General features: G+C 38.2%; 2 protein-coding genes across 2 annotated transcripts; one reads left to right on the top strand and one right to left on the bottom strand.

Moving 5' to 3' along the window:
• Positions 1-17: 17 nt before the first annotated feature.
• LOC125476174 (ras-related protein Rab11D) lies at positions 18-2,098 on the bottom strand. The gene is made up of 2 exons (XM_048581957.1): positions 1,702-2,098; positions 18-697 (listed from the first exon to the last, which is right to left on the bottom strand). The coding sequence occupies exons 1-2, from the start codon at positions 1,923-1,925 to the stop codon at positions 253-255; spliced, it is 669 nt and encodes a 222-aa protein (XP_048437914.1). The 5' UTR covers positions 1,926-2,098; the 3' UTR covers positions 18-252.
• A 6,273-nt stretch (positions 2,099-8,371) lies between these two features.
• Positions 8,372-13,374, top strand: LOC125476190 (ABC transporter G family member 1-like). The gene is made up of 8 exons (XM_048582006.1): positions 8,372-9,157; positions 10,824-10,903; positions 11,045-11,509; positions 11,595-11,681; positions 11,845-11,970; positions 12,084-12,275; positions 12,373-12,459; positions 12,560-13,374. The coding sequence occupies exons 1-8, from the start codon at positions 8,644-8,646 to the stop codon at positions 13,232-13,234; spliced, it is 2,226 nt and encodes a 741-aa protein (XP_048437963.1). The 5' UTR covers positions 8,372-8,643; the 3' UTR covers positions 13,235-13,374.
• Positions 13,375-24,473: the final 11,099 nt, after the last annotated feature.

Here is a 24,473-nt window from a genome sequence, read left to right as displayed (position 1 = left end):
TCGACGATTAACATGAGTAGGGAGAATGTGAAATTACATATTTAAGAGAAGTTCAACAACGGGCATACCCAAATCAGGCTCGTCTAGTTCTTCATGTCAATTTTGAAAACATGCAATTAATCAGCTGATGCAAACTAAAGCAAAGAAACGAGAAAAATATACAAAGGAAATATATCACACCCCTCAAAATTTGCTAGTATTATGAATGTCGAAGAAAGCATCCGATGTTTATAAATTCGCGGCCCTGTTGAATCACGATGTACAGCACACCTTGCTCTTAGCCGGGATTACTTGTGCAGGGCCTGGGACAAGGATCTTCTTACCAGTCAAAGATGGAGGGCTTCCATTAGCTTGATTTTCGTTGGCAGCAAGGCTTTTCTTGTTAACAATGTTGAATATCTCTGTCAACACAGTCGAGAAAGCGTTCTCCACATTTGTTGCTTCCAGTGCTGAGGTCTCCAAGAAGAAAAGGCCTTCTTTTTGGGCAAATTCTTTGGCATCTTCAGTGGGGACTGCACGCTGGTTCTCAAGATCACTTTTGTTGCCTATCAGAATGATGACTATGTTCTTGTCGGCATGGCTACGCAGTTCTTCCAGCCAGCGTGGTATGTGGTCAAAGGTCTGGCGTTTGGTTATATCATATACCAGCATTGCCCCAACAGCACCCCTGTAGTACGCACTTGTAACAGCTCTATATCTGAGCAAAACAGCATAAGAGAAGGACAATCATCAGATGTGAATACACTTAACCTTTAGGCCAAATCTGGAATTAACCAAATATAACGAGCAGCACATATCATCTTATACTAGATACAGGTGACCAGTTTAGTTAATAACCAAATATAATCGGAGTAAATTTGTCCAAAACTGTGGCATCATCGTAGTGAACAATCGTCACCCGAGCAGCATTCATTCCCATCAGTTAATAAACTCCAAAGTCTTATCTTCTTTATAAAGAAACTAACCATTAGACCAAATCGGAGATAACAGGCAAGAAACACAAGCTTGGACAAGTCATACATGTCATGGTTCTCAAATATAGGGAATCAAAGAAAGCAATTATTCACACCGCTTAACAAAAGGTGACAATTCTTCTCCCACTATATCATCCATGGCAATATCCAAGATTGCAAGAAAAGCCAAAATGGCCAAAATGGCCAAAAGAAACTATGGACCAAAAGTAGATGACGAATTAAACACGATTTCATATCTTTGTAACCGAAAACCATATTACTGGTGGCAAGTTTATACAATTAAGAACACAAGGATCACAATAAGAAACCGATAATGTTAACGAATTTCATTCCTGGCATTTAACATTTCTAATCGTTTGAGTGAATATCCATATCAATATCAATATCACAACATACTAAGTGCACTTATGAGATTCCAAACACGGATCTAAAAGCCTCAGGTGATTATCTTATTCATATGTAGCATACAAAGAAGTAATTCACTTACCAACATTACAAATTTACTTGAAGAAATCAAACCCAGAAAGTAAAAAAGATAACTTAAAAGGATGTACATGCAATCTATGCATACAGCTCACAAAAAAAGCAACCAACAACTTTTACTAAAACAGGAAAAAGTAAAAAGCAGACAGTTTACTGGAATTGTTGCAAACTATCCAAATCTAAAAACCCAAGTAGCAGACTGAAAGAAAAGGGTTGTACACTACTGCTGAAGAGAGAGAGAGACCGTTCTTGTCCAGCAGTGTCCCAGATCTGGGCCTTGACACTCTTGTGCTCGATGAGGAGGGTCCGAGTCTGGAACTCGACGCCGATGGTGGCCTTGGAGTCCAAGCTAAACTCGTTCCGGGCAAACCTGGCCAGAATCTGAGACTTGCCCACCGCAGAGTCCCCTATCAGCACCACCTTGAACACATAGTCTATCTTCTGGCTCGCGTCCCCATAACTCGCCATTTCTCTGTTCCCTCCCAACTCAAGTACGCCAACTCTCCAATCAAATAAGAAGAAAACCCAGATCGCTACTTCTGCTATCAAAGCCCCACAAAGAAAAGGACTTGAAATTTATCTAAACACCACGAGACTTTTACTTTTTTTTTTTTTTTTTTTTTTTTTTTTTTCTGGTGGTGGGTTGGAAATACGATAGGATGTCTGTAATGCACTAGTTGCACAACAAAGCTGATTATCAGTTATCACAACGAAGGTTGTTAATTAGGTATCAAACTTGTCGCAAAATTAAATATCATTTAATTAAATTTCAGTATAATTTTTGCGAACTTCATGTTTATGGAAAATGCACATATTTTTAAATTTTTTTTTTTAATAACATGTATTTATCATACAAATTTCTTAACCAAAACTATTTAACTGAATAAAGTATTAACATACATTTTCATAATAAGAACTATTTAAATTCTTAATCTTTATTTGAAGACCTATACTTACCCAAAAAAAAAAAAAAACTCATTTGAATTGAAGTTATTTAATCATTCAAATGTATAGAAATCGATGATATAAACACCAAATAACATATTCATAATGAACTGTCTATTTGTTTTATACATTTAGATAACCAAATAATCTTCATTGTTAATAATATTTTTATATGAATGATCTTCAAATAAAAACTAAGAAATTGAAAGATTTTAATTTTGAATTTATATGAAAAATACAGTATTTACAAAATATGAAATATGCGCATTCACCAACGAGGAATGCAATTATTATTCAAAATTTTATTATGTTTGCATGTATGATATACATGAACCCATATCTTCTCTGGATCTTAAAAAACTGAGCCTAATGATCAAATGATTCAGAACATTGAAATTTAATTAAACGGTTATAATTATTATAATTTTTAAAAAAGTCTCTATTTGTAACCGTTGAATCAAACTTTAACGATTTGGATCATTTGATCATTAGGCTCAATTTCAAATAATCCAAAGAGGATCTGAGTTCGATATACACAATAGCAAATTAGCAATAGGGCCAAGATTTTCCTTTTTTTATTTAGTCAATGAATTCAAATAATTAAACGATCTTAAACACTCTGTGCATATCATGCTCGGTGCATAATAAAAGGAGGTGAATTGTCTGCCCTTCTATTTTCATTCTCTTCAAATGCCCTCATGTGATGTGTGGTCACGGTTAAGCCATCTTAATATTTTATATTAATTTTATATAAAAATAATAAAATAAAAAGTAATAAAAATATAAAATATTGACGTAATTTAACAATAGAGCATGAAAAAAATATAAAAATAGAAGGAATTCTATAATAAAAAACTTCATCTCTTACTACCGTAGACCGAATGTTTGGAGTAGGATAAGACTTTTCTTGGTTGCTTGCAATTATGTGAAGAGGAGTCAAAATGTGGCAACCCTCATTGCCTTTGGCGTCTACCCTAGGCTGTCACGTGGAGGGATGTGATTCGTGGGTGTGGTGAGCTCGTTTTTATTATAAAAATGGAGAACAGTGGGAAAACAGGGTATGATTGATGTCGGAGGGTCAGAGATGGGAAGTGAAGTGTATGCCTCGGGTGAGTTGTCTTGTTTGTCCTCCGTGATGAAGCTGCTCTTAAGCCATCTTTGAAAAGGCTAAACATAGTTATGTCTAAAATTATAACGTTATAAAAAATTATTTTTATATAAACAGTTTTATGTTATACCATGTATCATTTCTAATCAAATAATTAAACCTAACCATCTCAATAATTTATTAGTTTTAAATTTATTGGTTAATTTAATTAAACTATCGTTGAATGTTTTTAAATTTTACCGTTAAATTTGAATCAATTATTGGAATCGAAAAGTTGATCGCCAAAAAAGGCTAAGAGGGGGCTACATTTGACTAACCTGATTCCCTTTTGACTAAATAATGGTCTTATGGGCTTTATAAAAATTATAGTCTAATCATCAGTTGGAAATGATTTTTTGGACAAATCAAGTCATTTTTTGGTTTTTGAACTTTTAACTCTCTCCATTGAAGATGACCTTACTTCGGGATCTTTTGGCTTTTAAACCTTTAACTCTTTCCTCCTCTCCTCAAACATTTTGTTTTTTATCTTATTGTCTCTATAAAAAAATTAATATAAAATATTAACATAGTAACTGTTTATGTAGAAAAAAGGAGAAGGCGAGAGAGAACAGAATGAGAAAGAATCATCCTCCATTTGAAAGAACCAAAAAAGGATAGTAGAGTTTCCTTGTCTAGGCCCGAAAGAAGCAAATTTCTTTATTTCAATTTAATATGTATGGTAAATTATGGGCAATTGCATGTAATTGGTTAATAAGGAGAGATTTTTCAATATTATGAAAATACAGTTCGGTACTCTAAATATAATAAACAATTAGTTGAAAAAAAATTTCTCATTAATAAGATAGAACCATGTGCAAAACACGTGAGTAATTTATCTTCTTCTTTTTTTGTTTATCAAATAGAGATTCATATAAAAGTTAGGGGAAAACCCAAGAAAGAACTACAAGACTTATGTGGCACGCAGGCTAACTAATATTGAGCTAACCGGGAAAGGGATCCTCTTCGGATCCCTTCCACCAAATCCTCCCCATCAATCAATCGATGCCTTTGAAATTTGGTCAAACGGCTAAAGTTATTATAACTTTTAAAGTAGACCACTGTTTTTAGCTGTTGGATCAAATTTCAAGGGCCCAGATTAGTTGATAGGGAGGATTTGGTGGAAGGGATCCAGACAGGATCCCTTTCCTACCAACTGCATCATTTTGTTGATGTGGGCGTGCCAATTCGCAACCAAACTCGATCATACAAATGAGATGAATGTTGTGGTGTGGTGATGAACTGTGTTGCTAATTTTTGCACCGAGCGGCTTCAGCTAAGGAAGAAACATTCTCGGTCTTGAGTTTTAAAAACTGAAGACCAAGCTATGTACAAAATTTAATCTTATGCACCAAGTTCGGCCACTTTAACTATATTTCTGAAAATATAGGTGCACCGAACCGAAATCATGTTGTATGAACAAAAATAATTAGAGGAAATGAGCATCCTTACGATAAAGGTACCGAACTCTAAAATGCACTTGTGAGTAACTTCATAGAACGCCTCACTTCGTTGGAAAGGCTAATGAAGTGACCTCTTTAAGCGAAAGAATTGTAGATTCTTCACAGGCTGAGACTTGAGATAAATAACCAACCGAAATATTAGTAGTGTTGTTTAACCAAACTGAAGGTACTCCAAAACTGACTGTTTTACGGCGCCACCGATGTTTAATCAAACTAAATATGTTGCCGATTTGTCAACCTAATAACATTGATAATTTGGCTAAAGGGAATCCTAGTCTTACTGCTTGAGGGGTTAAGGATTGGCATGGTCAATTTCTTGGTGGTTTTTGTCAAGGTATTGGTCATTGTAATTCCTTTTTGTGAATTATTAGGAGTTCTTCTTGGTGTTGATTTTGCATATCAGAGGAGTTGGCATATGCTTTGGTTGGGATGTGATAATTCCATGGCCTCTTCATACACAATGGTTTACTTTTTTGGCTCGCTTCAGGATGATGACTTTTTATTGCCTTCACATTTACTGGAGAAGGAATGTTGTTCTAGATAGCTTTGCTAACATGGGCTTGCCTTTCTCAACCTTGGTATGGCATGCTTCACCTCTGTCAGCAATTCTAGCTTCACTACATACAAATTTTCTTAGCTTACCTGGTTTTCGATTTTCAAATTAGTGTGAATCTCAGTTTACATGTCAATCTTTCTCTCATGATGTGTGATTTGATTATTTTCCTAATATTATGCATTTGGGGCGCATTTACTAATCCATAATCAAATTGAGAGGAATTGAATTGAGGAGGAATTGGATTAAGGAGGAATTGGAATGAGGTGAAACCAGAATCAGATTCTTGTTAGAGTTGTTTACTAAAACTGTCTGGAATCGGAGTAAAAAATACATTGATCTATATAAACTGTTTACTAATTCTTATGAATCGGAATGAAAACTAATATGATTACTAAAATACCCCTAGTTGAACTAATCTATTTTATATGCTAATTATTTTTAATAAAAAATTTAAATCTTTCATTTTTTTTTTTGATGAAAAAAGGCCAAAACCCATCATTTTATTTTTATTTTTAGCAGAGAGAACAAATTTCTTTTTTATTTTTTAGTAAAACTTCTTTATTCATCCTTTTTCTATTTTTTTTGTATGTGACCCTCTCTCTCTCTCTCCCTCTCTTCCCCATCTTTCTCCCGACCCTCCCCCTTTCTAAAATTTATCCCATCTTTCTCTGCTGCCTACCTATTGCCGCCCACCCCATTCTAAAATTTCCCCCTTTTTCTCTGCTGCAGATCCACCCCACCTTTGCGAAGAACCCTTTATGCTCCCTCCCTCCAAAAAGACAACCTTGATTACCTACTAAAATTGCAGCAAGGTTCTTCTTGGTCTATGGTTTGATCTACCCTTGCGGTTTAATTGTTGTGAAAGATGATGGTGGTTGGGTCTGTGCCCTAGGAAAGGCAAGGGATGTGCAACAGTGGTGAGGGAGAAGGAGCGGGATAACACTGGGGATGAGAGCTTGGGTTTCTTTGGAATTTTAACTTTTATGCGATGTCACAATGGGTATGAAAAATGGGTTCTGCATCCCCTCAATCATCCGGAATCCAAATACCATCCAATTGTTAGGAGTCCAATTCCTCCACATTTCGGAATTGAATTCCAAAATTTGTGTGGGACCCACAAAATTTTGATTCCCTTAAATTTGGTAAACACCGGAGTGTTCCGTAATCGGAATTCAATTCCGTTTCTTGATGCCGATTACCCTTATGTAAATGTGTCCTTGGTGTGTTCAAAGTTTGTTTTCTAGGTTTCTATATTTTAGGCATTTTTTTTAGCAAACGATATTATCTATACTAAGGAGGTGAGGGGAGTGGGCTAAACTTCAAAATGGGCTAGCAATAATGTGGTTCAAATTTGTCTTTGACGAGAATTAGACCTATGACATCTTATTTATAAGTGAAGAGAAATACTACTAGACCGTAATACTTAGACTTTGCTTTAGAGGGTTAGGTTCTATGCCCCCTTCTTTTTCTTGTAATTTTTTTTATTTTTTATATTTGTTTTCAGGAGGATCAGGTTTATGTTCCCCCACTTTTACTTTATTTTTTTGTTTTAGGTAATGCATCCACACATCATTTTTACTTTCCATACACTCTTTGATCTTCTTCAATCATTCGATTCGACAACTAGAAATTAAGAGGATTTGTAAGAGATAAAAATGAATGTATGAATAGCAGCACATTTTGTTTTTTCATCTTCCTTGTAATAAGAGGGATAAAATTCATGTCCCCCTAACTAAGTACAACTTTCTTTGATCGACCCATCAAAACTCAGCACCTTCCGCCGAGGTTCGCTTGAAAAGAAAAAAAAAATTAGTCGCAACTTGTGGATGCATGCTTTGTTGGAAAAGTCGTTCAAATTCAAAGCCACCTTAATTATTATAGTAAAACAACCACTTATTATGATAAAACAAGCCAGCCAACTTACCATATTCTCAATCTTTGTTATATTTGGTTTTGAAAGTCAAAGGCATTTCAGACTTGCAAACTAAGCAACAATCAAAAGGATCGATGGTCGTTGAATACATACAGTGTGTGGATTGGCAAACTAAGCTACATTATTAAGAATACACGCAAGTGGTCTGTCGTTTCGAATGTATTCGGGGGCTGCCATGGCTGATGCAATGTACACATAAAAGGTCTGTAAACGTTGGTTAGCTTTTGCTTTAGTACTACGTGAGGCTTCTTTCCTTGACCGGACTTTTTCCCACTGGATTTTACTTGGTTAAGATTTTAGAGGCCGTTCTCTTTCACATGCATGTTAATGAAACTGTGTATATTCATAATTTCGTACTAATACACTAATTAAACACAAAAGATCAAAGTGAAAACTCAATCTAACACCAAAGCTTAACCCATTATAAGGAGTGCTGTAGTCAGTTTCCCATATGCACGTGGATCATTTTTGTCCGTACATGTATGTAATCCTAAAGGAGTGACACGTGTTAACGACAAACGTATACAAATGAGACGGGCATTAGCATTCAAGTGCAATAAACATGTACTGTTCATCCAATAAAATTCATGCATTTATAAGGGGGATGCAGCAACCCCACCTCAAGTTGAAAGGATAGATAGGGCATTAAGGGTTATCTCTATAACATTATTATGCAATTTTTCTTCAATGATACATATAAATGATTGGTCCTGAGATCAATATTTATAACTTACGTATAACGATTTAACATATGTTTATAACTGATATAGATTGAACAAAATCCGTCATTGAAATAAACGTAGCATTGTGTTATTATATAATTTATTTATGAAAGTAGGTCAAAGATTTTCTTTGCCGACGGCAATCAGTATTATTTTTTATAACATGGATAAAAAAACAAAAGAAGAAAAAGTGTCCTACCTTCATCATATAATCTGTAGCACATAAAAAAACTCTGCTAGGTTGGCAAGGCTCAAAAATTGGTCAAGCATTAATTTAATTATTTTATTCACCCAATTGAACAAGGTAGCTAGGATTTCATTAATCTATTTGAACTTGTAAGGTTTGAATAACTTTTAATACGACTGGTTGGATATATATATTAGTGCAAAAACCTGCAACCACCTTAACATCCATCCATTGCCATGGAGTTGAATTCTTCGGCTAAAAGTAGTGCTCCAAGATGGACACCAAGTCCAAGCCCAACAAGAACATTATTGTCATCAGAAGATGATCATATGCAAAGGCAACAAACCAGAGATTCTGCAGAAGAAGATGATGATGGTGGGAACATATCCTTGTCCTGCTCCAGCATGGACAGAATTTTCCCGTTCCGCATTGAGTTTAAGGGCGGTTTGGCTTCGAACTCCGGCAAGGACGTTCGTGAAGCTCCGCCTCTGAGACTGGAATCTGTTGCAAAGCTGAGTTGCGGAAATGATCATCAAAGTTGTGTTGATGGTATTGATGATGTCGAAATCGGGTCGAAAAGGAAGGGAGTTTCTTTGACATGGAAGGACCTGTGGGTTGGTGTAGCTGATGGGAAAAATGGGCAGAGAATGATCTTGCAGGAGGTTACAGGGTATGCTCAACCTGGTGAGATGTTGGCTATCATGGGTCCTTCTGGCTCTGGCAAATCTACCCTTTTGGATGCTTTGGCAGGTAACTCTGAACTATGTATAACTCTTTTGGAGATTGGCTGAAATGATGAAAATACAAATCTCAGAAGAAGAAATGGCCATTTGTTAGATCTTGCCAAGTTATCGTTAATATTTAATGGATTATGTCAGTAATATTTTATCCATATATTATTGGATTTTTATCATTTCAACTTTGAAAGGGTAAAATCTTCATTTCAGCCTATTTTTCAATATAATTTTTATGAAAAACTGACCAACTTTATATAACAGATCACAAAACAAATTTTAAATCCAAATGATGGGAAAAAAATTCATTTATTTCTTTGATTTCATATGTTCTTTCTTGTTTGTCATGTGTAACTGTGTAAAGAGGCTTCTAATTTTAGGGAAGGGCAAGTTGAAATTGTTGGAGAATATGATTCTATATCGATCACATGTAAAATAGTATACAATTAATATATGTGAGTTTTCACTTTAATATCACCGAGATCATTTGTAGATGAAACCTAATATTTAATATTGTAATAGTAGGTGGTTAAGTTGGAAATCTGACAAAATATAGATTTTGTTTTGGTGTCTTTTTGCTACTGGATACACTTCCTCTAAATCTCTTTCGTTTCGGATTTGGATCCTCTTCTAAGTCCAATGTGAGGAATCTCCTAATCAAGGAGTGTGGGCAGTTGAATGAAAATCTAACGGCTATAAACAGAAGGTTTATTTAAAGTTATAATAATTATAACCGTTGAATTTTCATCCAATAACCGATATTATTTGATCAGGAAGATTCTCACCCTGTGCTCAGGAGAGGATCCTAATCCTTTCGTTTCTCCAATTTTGGTCTGCAGTGAAATTCAATTAGTCACTGCTCTAAAATCTGGGAAGAGAGAGAGATGTCTGGAGCATGGACGCAGGGAGGAGAGAGAGCGGAAGGGGGCTTAAAAGCATGGATTTCTTTGTCTTTTCATATTCTAAAAGTTTCCATTTCGGCACAACCATTTTGAAAGCCACTTATATCTTTTTATTTCGGAACAACCTGTTCGAAATCTGTCTAAAATGGCTAATTTCCCATAATAAAAAATAAAAAAAAAAAGGAGCAGCCATTCTGCTATGTGAAAATTCTGATAAAGTCAGAGCTTTGATTAAGATATATAATCAAGATTATAAAAGACACTAGGTCCTAGTTGGGCAGCGGGTTAGAGTTTAGCGCCTAGGCGGCTAGGTGGGGTCTAGGCAGACACCTAGGTGGACTAGGCGGATTTAATTAAATCTATTATATTTTGTGTAAATAAATATTTGTTTATAATTAAAATATATATAATTTCATCATAAAATACAAAATAGAATGACATGTATATTATTAGCTATTGGAACATAATGAAAACATGGGAACAAACATATAATGTGTGTTCATTTAAGTATTTAATAAGTCTATTACAATTTATTGGAAAAAATAAAATGCAAAATAAAAATTATCTGTTTTCTATCTAAGTGAATTGCAACCTAAACGGATGCCTAGGCAGGTCTAGGTGCGCTAGGCAAGTGCCTAAGTGGGCACCTCAATAGGCCTAGGCATCCTTTCTTAATTTTTAAACGTCTAAGCATTAATCGGGGCAATGATCAGCCGCCTAGCGCCACGGGGATTTGTAGAACAAAGTATATAATACCATAAAAACGTTTAAATATTGCAGGAAGGCTAAGTTCAAACACACAGCAGACCGGGAAGATCTTAATCAATGGCCGTAAAGAAACACTTACTTTTGGAACATCGGTAAGAAAAATGAAGGAACATATATGAAGATGTACAATCTCATCACTCACATATATAATGCATCACTTCCTCATTTTAATGTCATAATTTCTATTTATTTTAAGAAGAATAGTTCCTATGTTTGATTTCTCGATGATATAGGCGTACGTGACTCAAGACGACACTCTTATGACAACATTAACAGTAAGGGAAGCTGTATATTACTCGGCGCAGCTGCAACTGCCCGACTCCATGTCCCAAGCAGAAAAGAAGGAAAGAGCGGAGATGACGATAAGGGAGATGGGGTTGCAAGACTCCATGGACACAAGAATTGGAGGTTGGAGCATAAAAGGACTTAGCGGTGGCCAGAAAAGAAGAGTTAGCATTTGCATTGAAATCTTGACTCGCCCGAAGCTTCTCTTCCTTGATGAGCCTACTAGTGGCCTAGACAGTGCAGCGTCTTACCATGTCATTAACCGCATTGTTAAGCTAGCTCACCGTGATGGAAGGACAGTTATTGCATCGATTCATCAACCTAGCAGTGAGGTTTTCGATCTTTTCCAAAATCTTTGCCTACTCTCCTCTGGTAGGACAGTCTACTTTGGCCCTGCTTCAATGGCAGAACAAGTAAGCCTTGAACTCTCATCAGCATAAACTTGTTTACTTCTTACATACGAGCGATTAAGCAATAGAACCAATCCGAATGGTGCAGTTTTTTGCTTCAAATGGATTCCCATGCCCGACTCTGAGAAACCCATCAGATCACTACCTTAGAACTATCAACAAGGATTTTGATGTTGTAAGTCTTCTCAGAACAATCTACTTGCTATATTTCAACTTTTTGATACCCAAAAAAAAAAAAAAAAAAAAATATCTTGATAGGAAAACTAATTAGTTATCTTCATATGATAAAAATATGGAAACTCAAACTACAAAAACTTACCTGGAGCCCTTGATATTAGGATATCGAACAAGGGCTTGGTGGCAAAACAAGCACAGAAGAAGCAATTAATATTCTCATACAATCATACAAGTATTCAAATATTAACCAGCAAGTTCAGCTGCAGGTAGCTAATATTTCCCAACAGGTAAACCATCTATCACTCAATTAAAGTATTATGAGCTGATCGAAAGCATACAAACCAAAAAAGAAAAAAGGTTAGTGAATACTACTTACCTGCGCTTTTCTTTTGTATTGTAGAAAGGTGGAACTCTAGAGAAGGGAAGTCAAGCCAGCTTCATAACCCAATGCCTTGTTCTCACAAGGAGATCGTTTGTAAACATGTATCGCGATCTAGGCTACTACTGGCTTCGCCTTGCAATTTACATTGCCTTGTGTTTATGTGTAGGCACTATCTTTCACGACATTGGCTCCACCTTTGGCTCCATACAGGTAATTCACTGAAGATTTCACTGATACATTTCTCTACTGTTATGCAAAACATTAGCCAATACTAATTTAATAGCTCCAAAAATGACCGAATTTTCAGGCAAGAGGTTCGATGCTTATGTTTGTTGGAGCATTCTTGACTTTCATGGCAATAGGTGGATTCCCTTCTTTTGTAGAAGACATGAAGGTTTGTCAGTTTGTTGGATCATTCCTTATTTTGTGAGCATTGCATCTAATTAATAAGCATTGTTGGTGATCTGACCGCGTTTATTTGTCTCACGAACCAGATCTTTGGGCGAGAGAGATTGAACGGGCACTATGGTGTTTCGGCATTTGTTGTTGGAAACACATTTTCCTCCATTCCATACTTGCTCATCATCTCTTTAATTCCCGGAGCTATAGCCTACTACCTTGTCGGCCTTCAAAAGAGCTTTGATCACTTTGCCTATTTTGCATTGCTACTCTTTGTCACCATGATGTTGGTCGAGAGCCTAATGATGATTGTCGCAAGCGTAGTGCCAGATTTCCTCATGGGAATAATTACCGGTGCGGGAATTCAAGGAGTAATGATGCTGAACGGAGGTTTCTTCCGACTACCCAATGACCTCCCTAAGCCCTTCTGGAGATATCCAATGTACTACATTGCATTCCACAAGTACGCAAATGAAGGATTCTACAAAAATGAGTTTGAAGGACTGACATTCCCAAACAATCAAGCAGAAGGACCGTCAACAATTAACGGCGAAGAAATTTTACGAAGCGTTTGGCAAGTGCAGATGGGATACTCCAAGTGGGTCGATCTTGCCATTTTGTTTGGAATGGTAATAGTTTACAGGCTCATGTTTCTGGGAATCATGAAGTTCACAGAAAAGGTTGTACCAATCATCAAAGCTCTCATAGTTGTTACTCCGAAGCACTCGAAACAGATCACAGAAAATCCATCCTCCATGCCCTCAGATTAAGCAAACTTGTAGTGTGTTTTTGTTAATTTGTAGCACTAAATAGAACATTGTTTGAATGTATTATATATGTACGTGTATTCCAGCTATGGTTGAATGGATTTTACCAGAAAGAAAATATACGAAATTTATTTTACAAAGTATATATATGGAGGAGTTGGAATCCTGTCGATTCCCCTCCACTCCCCTCCCCTCCTTTCTCACATTTTCTTTCTTTGAAGAAGTCAATTCAAGATGTGAGCAAGACGTTAACATGGCTTAATCGTGACCGTTGTTGGAATTTTAAGTGGTATTTCAAAACACATTCTCATCTTAAAGTGCCCTTGTTGTTTATATTTGTTTTAATTCAAAATTAAATTTGATTCTTTTATTTAATTTAAGGGTTAATCTCAGTTTACTACTCTGAATTCTTGGTTTGCAACATTTAATACATGAAGTTTTTTTCATCCCAGAGTAGTACATAAAGTCATAATTTTGAGACAATTTCATACATCCATTAAGTTTGCTGTTAAATCAGCCGTTAACTGGTAACGCGGCGCTCACGTGCCATAGGGGCCCACATAAATATTAAAAAAATTAAAAAAAAAAAGTTTATGGGATGTCCCCTACCTCAACCCCATGACCTTCTTCTTCGAACCCAAACACCACCAAACTCCTCCTCCGCAATGATGAAAACTTAATTTACGACAAATGGGAGAGCTTCGCCTTCCCCACTGCACCATGTTGCCGAACCAGAGCATGACCGGAGCTAATTTCACCCTCCTCTCCAACAATGACAAGTTCAGCGTCGTCAACGTGAGTAATTTATTCTTCAATGACACTGACGTCTATCAGAGTTTCAACAACGCTTTCTAGTCTCTGGACTCCGAAGGCAAAGTGCAGCAAGCAAACAGCGAGTCGTTAATCGCCTCCGATTTCGGCCTAAATCAATCTCGAAGACTGATGATTGACGACAACGGGAATTTCAGAATTTACAGCTTCGATCCCAGTCTGCGGCAATGGAACATCGTCTGGCAAGCCAGGTATAAATTGTGCAAAGTCCACCGCACATGCGGGCCGAGTGCCATCTACGTCAGCGACGGTTTGAGCTCCTCTTACTGCATGTGCTCGCCAGGATTTAGAGAATCCGCCAACGGAATTAAAGATAGAGGGTGCGAAAGGAAAATTAAGCTCACGAATTTGAGGAACACGGGCGGGTCTAACCAGATAAATTGGCCCGCCGTCAATTTCAGCGTCTGCGAATCGAGATGCATGGCGAGAAATGATTGCCTCAGATTCATGTTCAAATACGAAGGCAAAGGCTACTGCATGGTCCAGCTTGAGAGATTGTTATACGTGTATTGGTTGCCTGGATCCGAAATCGCTATGTTTTTCTGAGTCGACAAATCGAAGACTGACAGGTCAAATTTTATAAGGATGACGGGCTGGAGACGACGTGTCCCGTTTAGATAAGCCTCCCCTTCCGCCGAAGGATTCGAACATGACGACAAGGAACATTTTGATTTTTTGCACCCTTTTCATGGCAGAGCTGATTTCCCGTTCCGGCATGTAAATGAGAAAAGGGAGGAAGGGGGTCAGGGGTTGAGGTAGGGGACAACCCAAAAACATTTTTTTTTAATTTTTTTTGTTTAAAAAAAAATTAATTTTTTAATATTTATATGGGCCCCTAAACACGTGGAGCCTAGTCACTGTCCATGTGAGCGCCACGTCACCAATTAATGGCTGATTTAACAGCAAACTTAAAAAATGTATGAAAGTGTCCCAAAATTATGACTTTATGTACCACCTGGGATGAAAAAAAATTCATGTATTAAATGTTAAAAACCAAGAAACTTCAGGGTAGTAAACTGAGATTAATCCTTAATTTAATTTCCTTTTGGTATAAATTCATTTATAATCTTTACCTTTAGAAATAACTTTCCATCGAATATTTATACTACACATTCAATGCATTAGACATCAAATCTTTTATATAATTGTTTTGATTCCAATCTTTTTTCAATGGACCGTTTGGATATGGCATTAGAATTGGTTCTTACTTATTATTATTTTTAAGTTAGATAAGAATGTAAACACGAAAATTCTGTAATGAATGAAACGAGAGCACGTGTACAAAGTAGATTTGTATTGATGAATTTCTAGGGTTACAATCTCTGTTTACAATTTTCCTTTGATTCAATCTTCAAATTTGATGTAGATGCGTAGGTTGTTGATCCAAGGGTCGCGATGACTTGATCTCAGACAAACGATTGAACGAGTGCTTCAAGTTTTGAGCCTGAAACAATGCGTGGACAGTCTTCACCTCCTAGGTTTGTTTATGACCTACGGCAAAGGTGATGTTGATGTGGGATTTTGTTGATTCAAGGGTCTTGGCAACTTGATATTGAATCGAATGTCGTTACAAGTTTTAAGCTTGCAATAAAGTCTTGAAGGAATCGGCACAAGTGCTTGTTGATTCTTCAAGGGAAAGGGAATACTTCAGTTGTGGCCGAAAGAAAGCTTCGACTTTGGTTGTACGTTCTTTGAAGAGAGTTTTGGCAGTGTATTAGTCTTCAAAGATTTGGCAGAGGTTCTCCTTTTGTGAGAATTTTGGCCCTTCAATGTAGAAGTTGTTGACCTTTATGCCTGTTTGTCAAAGCTTGCCTTTGGATGGATTTGGCTTTGATTTGTGTCTTGATTCGTCCATGCATGTATTGTGTCTTAATTTCAGCCACTTTCCCTAGCTTGGCCGAAATCTATAGGGTTTTCTTGCCTATTTTGCGAGCAATCTTCAATTCGTGCTTGTTTTGTGAAGATGCTTTAGATTTCTTTCCGGTTTTGGGAGCAATTTGGGCCCCTTGCCAATTTTAAGGAGATTTCTTCCTTTTGGCCGAATTTTGGGGAAGTTTTGAGATTTCTTTGCTTGTTTTGTGCCACATGTGATTGATGACTTGTCTATTTGTGATGAGTCATATGCCACATGGAGCTTTATGATGCATCATTTGCATGCAACGAAATTTACATGTCTACAAATGCCCCCACTTCAAGGCAAGTTGTAGGCATGTGTTTGTCACGTGTAGGAAATGTGTTTTGAAGTCCTGCAATGTGAATGTTCTAAGGGTCGTTGAGACTTGATCTTGAATTAGTTTGCTTCTTCAAGGGTCGTAGAGGTGTATGTCTTGAACAAAAACATTTCTTCAAGGGTCGTTGAGGCGTATTTCTTGAATTGAAATGATGAATTTCGTCAAGGGCCGTTGAGGCGTATTTCTTGGACGAAACATTTCTTCAAGGGCTGTAGATGGTTGATCTTGAATGAAATGAAAATGTCTTCAAGGGCCGTAGAGGGTTGATCTTGAGTGAAAATGAAATTTTTCTTCGAGGGCCGTCCGTGGAAGCTTAATCTTGAAAGAAAATGAAATTTTTCTTCAAGGGCCATGGAGGCTTGATCTTGAATGAAATGAAAACTTTAACTTTCTTCAAGGGTTGTAGAGGCTTGATCTTAGAAGAAATGAAAATTTTGAAAATAGATAAATCGGCACATACTTATTGTGCGTATTGATTTTCCATAAATTTTTTTTTTTGGCAAAATACATTTGGGGTATTTTGAGACTTGGATTTTTTCCTTGTGGTGTGGTACAAATGCTTTTCCTTCCTTAGGTAGGAATCTCCTTCAATTTTGATAATGAGGGTGATTTCCTTCAAAATGTTGGAAAGCTTTGGTGATTTCCTTCAAGGTTTTGAAAAGATTTAATGTTTGTCCTTGGGTAAGTAGGATTTGCATTTTTCCTTTCCCTTTTTTTTTTTTTTTTTTTTTGGCCAAGGGGGTGTTTTGCCCTTTGGTTTGGGAAACTTGAAGGCTTGTCCTTGCTTTGGAAGGATTCCTTTTGTATTTTGGAAAGGAAAAGTATTTTCCTTTGATATTTTGGAACTTTTAAAGCCCCTTACTTTTTTTTTTTTTGTTTGCTTTTCTTTTCTTTGAGGATTTTGTTGTAAAAACAACATGCTTTTTTTTTTCCTTTGTGGCCGAAATCACCTTGCCATTTTTTGCTTGGAATTTGCTCCCTGCTTTTGATTGGAATGTACTTCCTTCTTTTGATTTTCCTTTTGCTATTTGGTATGTATTCTCCCTATAGCATTAGGAAGCAATTGATCCTTATTTATAGGACAATTAAGTGTGTGTTTTTGTCACAAACTACCCTTGCCGTGCACTACCACTGTGCTTGTTGCTATGCCGTGTGTAATTGCTGCTTGCTGCCATGAGTTTTGTTGTTTGGTGTTTATTTCAGTGCGTCACTTTTTACCGTGTAGTGCTATGCAAAAGACTGTAGCAAGGTTACGCTGTGTAGTGTCTTTTACTCACAGTTTTCCCTCGGTGGTGACGTTGCCGTACAATGCAAGAAACTACTTGCAAAATCGCTGCAAGCTTGCATAGCATTTTGGTTTTCTTTGCTATTGTAGTGTGCTTTTGAAAGGTCATCTTGTAGCTGCCCTCTTTGCCGTGCTGCTCAAGCTTTGTGGCTGATTTCTTTTCATCGTTGTGACTTTGTCATTGTCATCCTTCAACGCTCACAAGGATTGTCTCGCATGTCTTTTGCTTTAGTGAAGCAATTTTTTTTCTTACCGCCCCACTCTTATGCTTATGTTGCCTTGTTTGTTTTGTTGCAGCCATGGTATTTTTCAAGTGCTTTAAGAGCAATACCATCACCATTATTGCGAAGGAAGGTGATTTGCAAGATAGGGGAATGACGTTGTAGCTTTGTTCTGTTGATTGGCCCTAAGGCGCTTGTTCTTTCTACGAAAGACACTCGATGCATATCAAGTCGTGGTCTTCTGAAGTATCTTGGAAGGTGACAAATTTTGGCCAACCAAATACGAAGAAGAAGGCGTGTACATTGAGGATTCTTATCTTGAATCTTTCGCACCATGTTTGTGACAATCCACCAGCTTCGTTTGAGCTTCTTAGCGATCGCATCCGTAGCAGAGCTATGACTTGGAATATCACCTTGTAGACTACTGGAGAAATCGTCTTTGCTGAGTTTTACCGGGAGTGGCTTGAAGATGTCTTAAGCTAATCTAAAGATGTGCTTACCAACTTGGGCATTTATCACGTCATGTACATATCTTTGTTTGGTTATGATTGCCATCCTACCGTCCTTTGTGCGTTCTTTGAGCATTGGTGTTCAACGACCAACACAATTCACATGTCATAAGGGGAAATGTCAATTTCAGTTTGGGATCTCCACAAGATAGGAGGTTTGCCGATCCAGGGTAAGTTTTACGATGAGGTTGTTTCTAGCGTGGAGGAATTTTCTCATCACAATAACTGAGGATTGCCTGCGAGTTGCCGTTATTTATTTTGGGCGTATCACAAGCTTTCCCAGGAGGCTCAGAGTAAGTCAAGCGTGAAGATTTCTTCATGGATCTAATTTTGGTATTGGGATGCCATGAAGTACAATAAGCTTTCGAAGAAAAGTGGCCGCAACAAGACCACTAAGCCAAAAGGAGACTCAGACCCATTAGGTGTCATTGGTTCAGCTAGGCGTCGTGCCCTTGTTAAGCTGAAAATGTTTGAGGATCTTGGCGTAGCGTTATAGCACATGGAAGAATCTTACCTAGTCGTTTTCTTAGCTTTTTGGCTTTGTAAGTTTGTTTTCCCCAAAGACGACGTCAAAATGGCTAGCAAGATGGTTATAGGTGAATCTTTCAGCCTTGTTATTCCAGTTTTAGCCAATATTTATGATGGCTTGAGTGTTGTTTCAAACTCGGCGAGCACTGAAGATCGTGTTGTAGTATTTCCCTACCACTATTTGTACGGTTGGTTGGGTGAGTATTTTGGTACCCATTTTTCTTCGTTGACTTTAGACAAGTTTGGGCTTTCTTCATCAACTTCAGTCAAACTGGGGCATTTGATGACAAATTACTCTGGTGTGGCTTTTGCAAAGAGCCTTCATGATTTGCAGGCACAGGAATTGTTTAGAAGCTGTGAAGGTTTGAGAATGGACCATCTAGCAAGGGTTGGCTAAGCGCGGCGAGGCTTCATAGATGATTCGTACCTTCATTTCTCAGACTTTTCTTATCTTACAAGTCTTTGCTCGGGGTATATTTCTTTGCGGCAAGGAAACCGATGTATTGTTCAATCGTATAGCCCTCACCTTTTCAGTAGGCAATGTGGTTTTGTTCAACATATGCCAAGCAAGTTGAAGGAAAACACACAGCCAAAATCCTTGCAAGCCATGTATATGCATTAGGAGTCTTGTACTCGTTCATGTAGAAATGCTTTTATCACCCTGCCGGCCAAGAACGAGTTCAAGAGCAATTCGGTGACCCATGCCTATGTAGGTTGGTGGTCAAAGGTACATCATGAAGACCTAAGGACGGCAAATGGTACCAATTCTTCTCATTCACGTTATAACACACCGAGATGGGGTTATTCTGTATTTCCTACGTTGTTGACACCATTTGATTGTGCGAGTGTAGTTCCTTTGCAAGATGGACCTGTGGCTTTAGCTTCTCAACGCCCATGTTTATCTTCTCATCATTCGGATGCTTCTGAAGAGGCAGGTGACGAAGTTGACTTGCACGAAGATGAACTTGTTTTGCAGCAACATCAACAAGTTTTAAACAAGCGACAGCTTGAAGGTGCTCAGGATGACAGTGATGTCAATTTTTGTCATAAGAAGAAGAAAGTGTTTAGGCCTCCTCAATTTGATGGTCATGTGTCACTTAAGAAAGATGTATATATTTCCTTCTTTCTTGTGATTTTTTCTGCTTTCATTGGTTTAGCTTTTGCTTCTAACATCTTTCTTTGTCTTTTTTAGGCTGGACCCTTTTTTTCTTTTGATTTGGTGAACATGGGCATTCATTCCTTTACGGAGATGCTATTAGGAGGTAATCTACCTACAGACGAGGAGATTCACGTAGCACAAAGCTTGTTTCGAATCTGCCATGTAACCTAAGGTTGCCAAATGTAGATGTAGGCATGCTAAAGCTTGTCATGCATCCAATACCTTTGCTAGCTAGTTTTGAGATCTCTCTTAGAGGGTCGAACCTTAGTGGCACTGAGTAGCTCATCCATCGTATCAACCTTCGCACGGCTATAGATATCAAGAGCCATATTGATAAGAGGATTTCAAAGTGCCCATTGGAGGACCTTGCATTGCTCAAGGAAGACTTATCGAAGCTTGTTTCTGTGATTGACAACCTTAACGTTGATTCTTCACTCTTGAGAGTCAAGATTGCCGAGCTTATGGCTACCTCAACTGAGTATTCTTCTTTGCATGTTGTTTCCTTGAAGAAGTTGAATCTAGATGTTATAGCTTAGCAACTTGTAGCAATAGACTTATCAACTGCCCAAGTTTGTCCTTTGCATCAAGTCGCTTTGGAAGGTTATCAAGCCATATGGACTTCTTTGGCTTTTGTCTAGGTGTGTCTAGAAGCGTTGGCGCGAGAACAAGAACAGTTGGAAGTCGAAGCATCACGATTCAAGGTGTTCTCTCAAAGCAAGAAGCTATACTTTCTCAACATCAAGAGGAGATTTCACGCCTAGAGCAAGAGAAAGGCATGGCTATGTAGTTGCCCATTTTGTCTCCCACCGATGTGGAGACTTTGAAGACTTTGGAAGGTTTGCTTGAAGATCGTTGTCGTAGTTTTAAGGACATAGCTTTCAAGTATTGTCTTCCATTCTTTGTACTTTAAGCCTTTTTTTTTTTTTTTTTTTTGTAATAAGGCTTTGGAATCGACTTCTTCCTTTAAAGAAATAAAAGTATTCACATTTTGAATTTGCTCCTTATTCTTCAAAGTGTTTGCACTTTTTTTTGTTGGTGATGTGATTGTACTTGAAGTTTTGAAGTTTCAAGTTGTCTACGTACCCTCGGTTGAGGAGGGATCAAGTCATGACGTAGTTCGAAGGAAATGATGGATTGTTTTTTGATAGTTTTGACAGTTTTGATGATGATTTTCATTATTTTTTTTTGTCGTACACAGTTTTATGCTCTTGCTGGCCAATAGCGTTGGGCGTTGCCTTTTAAACTCGTGCGAACGAGGATCATTGGGTGTCGCCTTTTTAGCTTATGCGAACAAGGAACATTGTCGCCGTGTGCAGTTTAGGCTCGCACAGGTGAGGAGATTTGTGCCGTGTGCAGTTTAGGCTCAAGCAGGCGAGAAGCATTGCTTGTTTGGTTTAGGGGTAGTAACGTTTCAAGAATTTGCCATTGATGGGGCCGATCTTTAAGCCATTTTCCGCCATGATTAAGTAGGCGCCGTTGGTGTAGACCTCTTGTATTACCTAAAGTCCATCCTACTTTGATGTGAACTTGCCTTTTGTTTTATGAGTTGTGATGATAGGCCTTTGTAATGCCAAGACAAGATCTCTAGTTTGGAAAGACCTTAGGCGAACCTTCTTGTTGAATCCCTTGGATAGTTGTGTTTGGTAGCATTCCAAGTGTTGTTGAGTTTTGAGCCTCATTTCGTCGAGTGCTTCCAACTCTTGAAGTCGTAGCTTTGCATTTTCCTCTTTAGTCAAGCCTTCTTGTATAGCCATCCTTAGTGAGAGGATTTGACTTTCGAGTGGTTGAACAGCTTCCATGCCATATACGAAATAATAAGGTGTAAATTGGGTAGGAGTTCTATGTGTCGTCCTATATGCTCTCTTCACTTATTCTTTCGTGCCAGTTTTTCTTTGTTCGGCTAATTACCTTATTCAGGAGGTTACACAATGTTTTGTTGAATGCTTCCGTGAGACCGTTAGTCGAAGCATGATACATGAAAGACTTGTGCTGCTTGAACTTGTATTTCTCACAAAGCTCGACCATGAGTCGGTTGGAGAACTATTTTTCGTTGTCAATGATGATGTAGCGAGGCACACTATATCGGTGGATGATATGCTCCTTGATGAAACGAAAGATAGTTTCCTTCTTGACTTCTTTTAGGGGTACGGCTTCAGCCCACTTGGAAAAGTAATTCGTTGCAGCTAGGATGTAGGCTTCTTTTGTAGATGACTTTGGTGTGATTGGTCCTATGACTTCCAATCCCCATGCATCAAACGACCATGAAACAACTATAAAGTGTAATGGTTCAGGCGATGTGATTGGTCCTATGAAGTTAGCATGGAATTGGCAGGCTTGGCACCTTTTGGCGTACTCCAGGCAATCCTTCACCATGCTTAACCAGTAGTAACCCATTATTTTAAGTTGGAAATGTAGCTTTGGTCTAAATTGATGCGCCCCATATACGTTTGAGTGTGCTTCTTCCATTGCTTGATTGGCTTTTTCCTCACCAAGGCATCTTAGAAGTACTTCTTCAAAAAAACGTCGGTAAAGTGTTCTTTTGTAGCAGAGGAAGCGAGGTGCTCGTCGATGTATTTTAGAGCGGTGTCTACGATCATCTGGAAGCTTTTCATGCTCCAAGTAGTCGATTAGTGGTTGTTTCCACTCTTCAGTGTCGACTAGAAGTATTGAGATGACGTTTGTATCATCCAATAACATTTTAGTGATGAGCGGGATCACCCATCTTTAGCAAACTGGCACGTCCGCAGCTTCGTCTTTTCCTAGCACCATACTTGAGGCTAGGTTTGTGAGAGTGTCTGTCATCTGATTTTCTTTTCTTGGCACATGTTTTAGCATCACGACCTTAAACTTTTGTAGCAGTTGAGTTGCTAGCCGAAAGTATGGGACTAGATCATCTTTCCTTACTTCATATTCAGTCAAGAGTTGATTGATTATGAGCTTGGAGTTGCTATACACTTCTAGTGTTGTGATTTACATGTCGATCACCATTTGGAGTCCAATGATCAGCGCTTGGTACTTAGCGATGTTGTTAGAGCGTAGCTCGCTTAGTCGAAATGAATAGAGTAGTACTTGTCTTTGTGGCGACATAAATACTATTCATGCCCCACTCCGTTCGTTTGTGCAGATCCATCGAAGAACATTGTCCATGTCGGGAAAATGTCGATGTAGAACACACCCTCATTAGGTAAGTCATCTGAGATTTTCCAATCTGCTGAGATTGGATGATCAGCAAGGAAGTCTGCTAGTGCTTATCCCTTGACGATTTTTGCTGGGACGTAGATGATCTTGTATTGATTAAGAAGCAACGTCCATTTAGTTAGTCGCCTTGTCATAACGGGTTTGGATATAACATACTTGACTCGGTCGGCTTTAGCAACCAAGTGCATGTAGTGTCTTAGCTTTTGGACATAAAAAACTAGGGCAAGGCACATATTCTTGATTGGTGAATGGTTAAGCTCAGCACCAGTGAGAGTTCTACATAGGTAGTAAAGTGCTCTTTTCTTTTGGTCTTCATTTTCTTGTGCCAAGAGTGCTCCAATGGAACCCTCTTGTGTGGCAATGTATATGATGAACGACTTTCCAAGCACGATAGCTCTTAAGACATATGGGTTTGCCAAGTACCATTTTATGCTCTCAAAGGCATTGCGACATGCGTCATTTCATATGAACGGAACGTCCTTCTTCATGAGTCGACTGAAGGGTTGACAGGATCCAGCGAGGTTGGAGATGAAGCGTCTGATAAAGGCTAGCCACCCTTGTAGACTTTTCAGCTCGTGTAAGTTCCTTGGTTCGGGCATGTTTTGGATGACCTTGATCTTCGATTGGTCTACTTAAACGCCACGGTGCTTGACAATAAAGCCAAGGAACTTCCCAGAAATGACGCCAAATGCACACTTCAACGGGTTTATTTTGAGGTTGTAGTGCTGTAGTTTGTTGAACACCATTCGTACATCCTTCAAGTGATTAGATCTCCTTTTGGCCTTGACAACTACGTTATCCACGTAACATTCTACGTTTTTGTGTAGCATGTTGAAGATCTTCTGCATTGAGCGTTGATATGTAGCTCCAGCATTCAAGCCAAAGGGCATTACGTTGTAGCAGTAGATACCTTTTGGATGCGGAAGGCTGTTAGTTCCTCGTCTTCGGGAGCTATGCAGATTTGATTGTATCTAGAGGAGCCATCCATGAATAATAGTGCCTTGTGGCCAGTGGTTGCATCCACCATGGTTTCGATGATTGGCAAGGGAAAGTCACCATTCAGGCAAGCATCGTTGAGGTTACAGAAGTCTACACAAACGCGTATTTGTCTAGATTTCTTAAGGACAATGACGATGTTGGAGATCCATTTAAGGTATTGCACTTTTTGAATGAAGCCTGCTTCGATTAGCTTGTCAATCTCGGCCTCAATTTGTGGGATGAGCTCGTATCAATAGCATCTTTGAGTTTGCTTTATTGGTCGCGTTCCAGGCTTGCCTGCA

Source organism: the organism of the source record quoted next, unplaced genomic scaffold, assembly GCF_019419815.1.
Source record: "Pyrus x bretschneideri cultivar Hongxiangsu unplaced genomic scaffold, Pyrus_bretschneideri_v1 Contig18, whole genome shotgun sequence".
NCBI lineage: Eukaryota > Viridiplantae > Streptophyta > Magnoliopsida > Rosales > Rosaceae > Pyrus > Pyrus x bretschneideri.
Note: the sequence above shows the minus strand (reverse complement) of the source record. Positions and strands in the feature narration are given on the sequence as shown.